The following is a 9,854-nucleotide window of genomic DNA, read 5'->3' on the forward strand; positions in this document are numbered from 1 at the left end:
ACAGCAACTCTGGCACTGAAAGAATATGTTACACTTCCAATGTGATTATAAGAGTCTGAGTAAAGTCAGATGGACCAGCATCTCCTGCTGCATGCAGCACAGTCAGCTGCAGTGCTGCTGTGCTAACCACACCAGGTAATCTTGTACTGCATTTCTAACATAACAAATGTGTCTAGTTACAGTTTATTTCAGGATCTGTCTGGTCTTTGTTCATGTCTTCATTCTTTAATTCTCTTGGCTTTCTCAGCTGAGTCCTTCTCTAATCTGGATGAAGACTGTCTGTGCTCAAGTCATTTCTGTTGATGTATGGCTAGCCCTTGTTCTACTTCAGTAGTTAATTTACTGTCTATTTGAAAGCTCTTCTACTTTTTGGGATTTCTTTCTCCTCTGAAGTCAGTATGGAAAAAAATAAACATAAGACCTTATGACTTCAGAGACATCTGGACTTTATTCTTACAAACTGATTTTAATCATCACTTGTGCTTAAAGTGATTTAAAGCTTTGCCCTGTGTAAGAATAAAAATAATTTACTTTTTCTGGTTCTAGCTTTTTCTACCACTGCTGCAGTTTGTCCAAGTATGTGATCCTACTTCTCCTGACTTTAGCAACAAATCTCTTCCCTCAGTGGAGCAGGGCCAAATATTATAACACTATTTTTGTTTTAAAAACTAACTATAAATATATATGTTATATTAATATATTACAAGTAATGTATTAATATAACATGCACTGATTGTGCAAGATACTATTATAATAACTTAAAATAATAATAAAACAACTCATAAGATCAAGATGAGCTCTTTGGCCCCAGGTTGCAGTGCACACCACGTTCCAGCTGAAGCAGAGGGCTAGGGTACATTAGTGGACAAAGACTGCTTCAGAGCTTGGTCTGCTTTTTCAGATATGGGGCCATCAGTGAGGAGCCATGTTCATTATCACATTGCCTCAGCAGCAAATCACACTTTAGGCTAACTTCTGTCCTCGCTTTCTCAAGTATGAAGCCAAAATGACTTCAATGAGTTCAGTGATGTTAATTTGGGCTAAGTGGTGAGAGGTCTGTGCCAGCTCCCTTGTTCCAAGCACACAGACACAATTGCAAACACTCGAGCCTCTGAGAGGCAGATGGGCAAGAGCTGGGTTGATGTGCTGAGCTGTGTGTAGTGAGACATGCTTAAGTCATTTCAGATGAATTCATACACTGCAGAAGGAAGTACATTTGGGCCTCATTTTCAGAAAAGGATCACAGTTTTGTAAAAGTAAGAGGTTGTATCCCAGACTCAAAGCAGTTTTATGAAGAAGTTTCAAATTGATTCGGAGCAGTCCTATTTCTTTTAATCATTTAAATATCCAATATTATACACAAGGATAAGAAGATATTTGCGTCCAGAATATCCACAAGCTCAGGAGTACAAAATAGAGCTCATGTTAACTCAAGCATATTTTCCATATTCAACATGAAATTATTGTTGTTTCTTTGTTACCTATCAGAGTAGCTTTTTTTTTTTGTTTGTCTTCAGCATAAGTGAGAAGTTTTCAAGGCCTTCTGTAAGTTTTTTTTCTATGTAAGGATATACATGGGAATATAAAAATAGATGTAACTGTGAAGACTACAAGTGGGACTATAAATCTCTGAAGGTGATTTTAGAATTCTGGACAGAAGTTTCAACATTTTTATTCTTCAGGAAATAAAATATTCTTCAGGAAAGTCTGAGAAGCTGTGTTTCCTCCAAATAAGATTTGTCCTATTTTTTAAAATGAAATATGTGTCTTGTGAGTCAGAAATTGACATTTGCCCAGCTGTCATTAAAGGCAATTGAGTTCCTTTGGGAAAACATCCTGCAGAACTCCAGCTTTGCTCTACCATCTGTTTCAGGTAATGAGAGCCCAGGAAGGAATAAGAGTTGTTTTGGTGTACCAATCCTTGAAGGTTTTGGAGATAAACATTCATATTTCATCTCTGGATGTGTTTGAAAAGAAAAGAAAAACAAAAGAAAAAAGTCAGAACTAAACTACTACAAAGTTTCTTCATACACCCAAACCAAAATACAGACAAATGGAAGGTGTTGTTAGATGGAGCTTTATTTGAGGGGAATAGTAAAGAAGTTGAGAAGATTAGAAGAATGTCCCATTGCCCAAGTACACAGAGAAAGAACGTCAAGAGAAGAGAAAGTTTTCAGACAGAATTGTAATGGAAAGAGTCCTAGATAAGAAGAATAAGGAAATAATTGTTTGGGTTTTTGAACAGAACATTTCACTTTTTAAAAAGATAAATAAATAAACAGAACTGCATCCCAATATCTAACTGCGGCATTAACTTTTTTTTTTTTTTTAACTTAGTTAATTCACTACACATCTGACAAGGGAGTAACATAAGAATGGGTGAATGAGAAGTGTATGTCAACATGTGCTTTTGTCAAACTAAGAAGAGACTGCATTCTTGCTCTGTGTGTTCCTACACGTGTTTCTGGAGGGAAGCCAGAAGGGTGAATCACATAGATGGGGTGAAAAAAATGGTAATAAAAGACTCCAGGAACCAGCCAGAGCACAGGCAGGCCATCGTAATACTGCCTAAGTGAAGAGAGAGGAAGTGAAAATTTTACTCCCCCTACTTGCTTAGCATTGCTTTTTAGAGGGAGACTGTCTGTGGAAGAAACCTCATTCTTAACACTTTCTCCAGCTCCCACCACCTACCAGCCTGTACATCTAATACTGGAGCACATTATTGGCACTTGACAAACTCCTCTGTTTAGTAAGAATCTTACTGGGTAGTAAAAGAAACAGCAGAGTAGTAAAACATGTGACTTGAAGATAATGTTTTATTATTATGTACCTATTGCTACACATTTCAGTTTCATATAAAGAAAAACAATGGCTTTCATGCTCTGTTCAGAGCTAGCACCACCTAGCAGAAGGAAGTATCAAACAGTGGGAAATAAATCTATTGCATTGAGACATAAATAAGGGAATTATTTATCAAATTAATACTATAAATAATCCAGACAAAATCCACTCACTCCCTCTCCCCTCCTTCATGACAAGAAAACAGATTTCCAGGCAGTCACTGCTCCAGACACCACATTACTAGAAAAACATTACTGAGTTAAATTTTTGGATTACTGACCAAGATGCCGTAGTTACAGAACAGGAGGGTGTTGGAAGCAATGCCATTGGTTTTCTTGCTTTCCCCTAGCTGTTAACTTTTCATATTATTTTTCTTATCTTTCAGTAAAAAAAATATTTAAATTATAATATTCTCAGAAAATGTGCAAGGATAATGTCTCAAATCCTCTTCATAGTTTGCTTAAGAACTAGTTCTTGTCTTTTAAAAAGTTTCTCAGGAAGACACAGAGAGGGAAGGGAGAAAATTATGAGACTTGGGTTATGGTTTTAATGTGCAAAATTATGAATAACCTGGAATAGAAGACACCTCTTATTTCAAATGGTGAGGAGGCAGGGATTGTTAGCACTAGTTTTTTTTTTTTTTTTTAAGAGAAGGGCTCAAGCAAATAAATTTAAAAATAGCCTCAGAAACCCTGGATCAGAAGAGCAATATTTACAATTCACTAGTAATACAAACTTAGGTCCCTCGTCACTGTTTTAAATCTCTTAAGCAGTTATTGCCACTAAAGAATGGGTTCAGCATGAGTCGGAAGTGAATTATATTTTCTTTATCCACTGTCTAAACATTTTGCCAATTGGGTCTGTCATTCCCCCCATTCACTATTCAGCTGCTTTGCTGTTTTGCCGAATCCCTTCTCACATAGTGATATTTCCAAAATGACAGAATGGCTTTTATTTGCTGAAAATTGAAAAGATGCTTATGATTCCCAGACCCATTTCTCACTGCTGCAAGCAAAAAAAAACCCCACTGAGCTATTTCTAGAAGATATGAATATATGGTGATTGTAGAAGATAATATTTTGATGATTTGTGTAACTTTGTGACCTCACTGATTGAAAATATAATTTCTGTCATATGTGATCTTTTGCATACAGCTAGTCAAGTTACTTCAGAAAAAAATGCACACAAATGCATCAAAGTTTCCAGAAGAGATCATACAGTTTTATAAACCAACATACCAGACTGAATAAATATTTTGGTTTTAGTTTTCTATCTACTCCATCAAAAGCAACAATATTTCATTAATTCAGTAGTTGTGTGGTCTTGCTAGTTCCAGAAAATTGTGTTTACTGTATACTTGTTTTTACCTTTCGCCAGATAAGAGAAAGCAAACCACTGATGTACACTTAGTTCGGCCCTTTTGAAAAATCTGTTTATTAAAGCATGGAAAAATATAGAGGAATGCATCTGGATAAACTCACTATTGACTCAGAAAACTTTGCATTCTTGGCTAAATTAAACAGGTCTGTGTTAAAACAACAGGGATTCCTTAGTCAAATCTATTCCTTAGTCAAATCCCGAAGATGGTTGCAAGGAAAATATATAAATTAGGCATAATAAATGAACATTTACTTCCCAATAATAGTTGCAAAAACTGACAAATCCATAAGTTTTATTTCTGTCTTCGAAGAAAGCAGTAAGTGCGGCATGTGAAAATCACACTAAACACGTTTCACTTGTCACTATAAGAAAAAAACCCCAGAAGTTCAATTATGCATTAATGCTACAAAATGACAATTTTTTTTAAGACTAATATTCTCTTTCTGAAATAATCTCCTGTCAGCCCAGAAAAACAACATTCCCTAGCAAATGAAATAAAGTCCAGAATTTTATTCTGGCTTTTAAAACCATCTAAAATTAGCTAAAACATAGCATTTAAAAAAATCTTTGCCTTTCCCTTACATCTATTTTTGAACTTGGATATAACTACCTGTCTTCCTTTAATTTGGATCATTTTTTTTGCCAGGATGTGTTTTCATGTAATAACATTTTTGAAATAAGTGATAATGCAGGGTTGTCTGTAAAAGTGCCTGCTCCTGATACATTTAAAGATATGAATAATTCCATGGTTTCAACAGGGAGGCCACACAAGACAAAAGAGTACCTTGCTGCAAGACTGGAGAGGGATGCCCTGAAACCCTGTCTTGTAATCTCACAGATGTTTCTGTTGCAACATCTCAGCCTGGTTGCTGTACAAGGCAGGATCTCCCCTTCACCCAGCCTGAGAAGAGAGGCAGGAATTTGTATATTCCATGTAAAGATTTTGCACTAATTCTTTGTCTACAGACAATTTTCTGAAAGTGAGGAAGAAGTCTTCATTATTGCTCAGGCTCCTTCCTCTCACAGGCATGATGTCCCCACAAGCAGTGGCATGTGGAGGTTTGTGCTGCCACCAGAGGCTGGGAGGCTGGGCCAAATCCACGGCTCTCCATAAACTCACCCCTATTTGATGAAGGAATTTAGGTCTTTTGCCACTGAATTGTGTAAAATAGACCGAGAACTTCCTCAGTTCTCACAGCAACCTGAAATATGATGAGTACAAAGGACTGAAAGTCCCCAGAAGGCACCACTTTCCCTCAGCTTCCTCCTTTGTATAAGATTTCAGAGAATTATCTCAATAGTCATGATCTAATTGCCTCTTGAGAAATGTTTCCATTTACTTCAGTGGTATATTTGGTCAGAACTTTTAGTTGCTCCAGGATATTTCTCATCTAATTCATCCATTTTTTTAAAAACAGGAGAAGTTCTGATTTCTCCAGGGAAAAAGAGTCATGACCAAATGTGCTTCAAAGCAGCCAGGAAAAGTCAAACCTAAACAGAAAGAAGAAAAATGAAGAGTTGGCTTCCGAAGAACTGGATGGATTTATGAAATGTGCTTCATCTCCTTTTGATGGGAATGTGCTAAAAATACTCCATGAGCTCAATACATTACATTAAATAAATTTCTATTGGAAATCGTCACATCTTGTTTGTTACGGAGGAAAGTGCTGCTATATACAAATGAAAATAGTTTTCTGCCTGAGAAAGCCAAATAATTTCAGCAATAAGTTTGACGCAAAGGGTAGGGGGAAAAATGCCACTAAAATTCAAATATAATGCATTGCAGATTTCCACCACATTAAACTATGAGGAACATTAACATCTTTACCATGCTTGTGGATCCTAACGTTGGTATTCATATTCAGGGATTGTCAGTGATACTGAATGTATTTTGCTGTACTAAAAAAAGAGGTTTTCAGGCAAATGCTGTCTCTGTGGATACTTTCAGAGCTTGTGTTAAAGAGATGCTATATACCTGCAACGGGATTGAGAATGATAAAAATAAAAAGACCAATTTTTGTTAAAGCTTTCTTTTGTATTAAGTAAATGTCTGTCTCTTGTTAACATACATGTCGTTGGTTCTCACAAAATTTTGTAAAAAGCTGCTTTCACTTACACTATGAAAAAAGTTGAGGAAGAGAATTAGAATGCACAAGTATTACACCACAGCTAATTTACCAATATGATTGCTTTGATTTAATGTAATTTTCATGACCGGCCAATTTATAAATTTCAGTAATTTCAACTCAAATAAGTATAAAAGGCTGGAAAATTTCCATAGCATTTTTCTTTTTGTCTTACTGGCTAGCTAGAGAGAGAACTAATTATTATTTTTATAAGGTGTTTTAGAAGTGTTATTTCTGCCAATGGTTTGTTATAATTAAAACAGATCCCTTTGGCTTGACAAAAATTAAATAGTCAAGTATTAATGACCATTTGTCCCTGGGAAAATTGATTCAAGGGATTGTTCCTTAAATATACCTTTGCAAATTCTTTTTTTGATCTTATATTAATTTCCCTTCAGAATTTCGAAACTATGCATGATTACACAATGCAGAGGCACATACCATTCCTCAAGGCTGTTTTCTTTAAAGATGCACCTCCATGAGCACTTGCCTTATTTCCACAGCTGTGGGATTTGTGATAATTTAGTCTCTTGCAGTTTAACCAAAATGCTGCTGGTAAATCATACAGTGGCCACTGGGGCTTCAATTTCCTTTGTTTAAATTAGTATAAAAGTTCACCATAGCTGCCTAAATAAAAAGCCAGGCGTACCAGAACAGGCCAATTAATTTCTTATTGGCAAGAGATCATTATGGGAAGCAAATCAAATACGTGTTAAACTTATGTAAAACCTAGAACAAAGAGCCTAACCCATCTTCTGCACACTATCCTGACACCCTGAGATAACTCCTGTGGTTACACAAGAGCACCAGAGTGGCACATTTTCATTTTACTAGGTCAGCACAGCTCTTTTCAGTATTTCACAGATAAAACTACTCACTGTGAGCTCTGCATTTGAAAGAAAACTAGTCTTACAGTTTGCTGTAATTTCCAATGGGAATGACACAGAAATGCTTTTTATTCGGTTAGCATGAAGCATTTAACAGGAAATGGGACATTTATTGCCAGTGGCCACTGGACCAGTTCTGGTTGCATTATATGAGAATACATTCAGAGAAACTCAGCTGAAACGAAAACTAGATTGGCAGATAATATTGTAACTGGACATAGTGAGAAGGGGAGATTATAGCTTCATAAATGTAATAATAAAAAAAGAAAAAAAAGGAGGGTGTTTACTTTTTAAAAAAACCCCATGCATTAAAATGTAGGGCAGTGGCCATACTCTGAAACTCGTTTTCAAGCTTTATGGTCCCAGCTGCATGTCCATTTCACAAAAGCAATGAAACAATTTTACTTTGATGAATTAGGCTGTCGTTTTCCTTGTTCATAATACTGTGTAAAAACCTTAACTTGAAGTGAAATGGAAAAATTATATATCATATGAATATTTTAAAGGATTTAAAAAAATACTGAAATGAAAAAAAAAAGCTACCAGTGAGACTGTTCTGTGAAAATTTATGGGGTTTTTAATATAATTATTTTAAGCTTATGGGAAAATGCATGTTTTAGGAGAAACTTACGAGAGGGCAGAAGAGTCAGAAAGAGTTTTTAGCTTTTTTTTAGCTGGGGAGCTACAATTCTAGGCAGACATATCTATAAATATATATAACACAAACACAGAGCCCTTATGTTTTAGGATGGTACTGCCTCACGAAAAGAAGGTAATGGATCTATTATTTCCTGATAAACATTTGTTTATTTTACTACCTATTGCATTCCCAGAACCTTGCAGAAATTACGAGGCTATTTCAGGACAGGTTGTGGCATCATACGGCTGCAGTTCTACCTGTTTTTTCCATAAAGAGATTTTCACCCAAGAATTTTTAGACACATAGACAACACAGACAACACTGGGAACTACACAATACTGATACTTTTCCATACAAAATGAAGCTAATTTTTTCCCTGCTGCTACTGTCAGGTCTGTCACCTCTCAAAGAAATGCACAAACCCACAGTAACTAGGAGAGTCACCCAAGGCTAAGAACATACTCAATACCAGCAAATATTGCACACAATGTTTTAGAGGATTAGAGTAATAATGGGGTTGATCAAAAGAAGCCAGGAGATGAGATGGCCTATTGGGATAAGGAGTTGAACTTCCAATAGCTCCTGTAGCTCACAGAGCTGCCTCAGACTGGGATAATCCAAGTCCCCAGGCTGTGGATATAAGAACAGTAGAATGGATGATGCCAGAAACAAGGCTCAGGATCCCTGTGTGGGATCTGCAGAGGATGCTTCTCTATCTCTGTCACTAAACCTGCTCTGGGATGTGACAGTGAGCAGTGTGCATTTTCACAGGACTACCTTTCGTTGGGTACCATTGCATTTATCAGTTGCTGTTGTCATTTGATAAATTAAATTACTTTTAGAAAAATTGTATACCCCTTGATCTTTCACTATCCACCTGAGCCTGTCTTTTTCTCCATATATTCTTGTGGCTAACAGACCACTGAGATATTTGGTGGACCAGCCTGCTACACCTTTATTATATCTCTCCTGCATTTCCCTTACAATCCGTTTTTCTTTCCAGGACAAACTATTCTTCACAAACCTAAAGCCTTTTCCTAGCTATCCCCTTGATTCTATTGTAAAGTTCTTGCTAAATTGTGTAGCTTTATCAATAAGACAAAGGGATTAATTTGCTTCAGACCTGAGCAAAAAATACATTGATAAAAGAAGAAAGTTTTTCTTATTATCACAATATACACTAATAAAAAAGTTATGTGAAAGCGTGAAAAATATATCTACATATAATACAAAACCAGTTAGATGGTCTCAACTTAAAGAAATAAAAGTGATTTTTTTTTATTATTTTAGTCAGCTGGGACTTCTAATATGAAAAATTCACCAGATGATTGAGATGGAACTCTATTTTAGGTCATACATTTTGCCATGATGAGGTCTGGTAAAACATAAAGATGGTTAACAGAAGGGACTCTTTTCCACAAATAGCTTACCAAAAAATACAAACACAATGAAATAAGCTCTTCAAGTTCTAAGTGGTCTGGGCTGAAAATACTGAGTATCTTTTGTTGTAATATGAGTCTTATTTGTAATAGAAAGAACTTCTGCCACTTGCATTGCAAATTATTCAAATTTATACAGCAGACTAATTTAGCAGAAAATGAAATAGGGTTCTTCTGTGTTAGGTACTGAGTTATATTATGCTTTTAAAATGTATAAGCCCAGAGGAATATTAAAATGTTAATTTGGATAGTATTTAAAAGGTAATTACTTTTATACAATAAAATAAGAAGTCTACTGAATACTAATCCCTGTGTCATGTGCTTTCTTTGAACTAATACTACATTAAATAGAGAATCCATTTATTTAAGTGATTTTAATTTAGATTCATGGAAGACATTCTCATCTACAAAAATGTCTGGGTTTTTGCAGATCAACTAATTTAAAATCCTTACCGTATTAAAATCAATGTTAAAGAAAGTACCTAGACTTGTTGGATAGCACTGAACTGAATGAATGAGGGATTTTTAATGACTCTTCTGA

The 9,854-nt window shown here is 35.6% G+C and overlaps 1 protein-coding gene across 3 annotated transcripts in view; it reads left to right on the forward strand.

Moving 5' to 3' along the window:
• HTR7 (5-hydroxytryptamine receptor 7) overlaps nt 1–9,532 on the forward strand; it is a 33,390-nt gene extending 23,858 nt beyond the window's left edge. The window contains exon 3 of one of the 3 annotated variants that reach the window (XM_085065261.1): nt 5–4,820. In XM_085065261.1, coding sequence (XP_084921387.1) covers nt 5–59 — 55 coding nt within the window. In that variant the 3' untranslated portion in view covers nt 60–4,820. Of the gene's footprint in view, nt 1–4; nt 4,821–5,639 lie in introns of those variants that run through there. The other 2 variants (XM_085065262.1, XM_085065263.1) reach the window with 2 other exon arrangements.
• The last annotated feature ends 322 nt before the right edge of the window (nt 9,533–9,854 follow it).

This window comes from Lichenostomus cassidix, chromosome 6 (assembly GCF_008360975.1).
Source record: "Lichenostomus cassidix isolate B80296 chromosome 6, HeHo_3.0, whole genome shotgun sequence".
Taxonomy (NCBI): Eukaryota; Metazoa; Chordata; class Aves; order Passeriformes; family Meliphagidae; genus Lichenostomus; species Lichenostomus cassidix.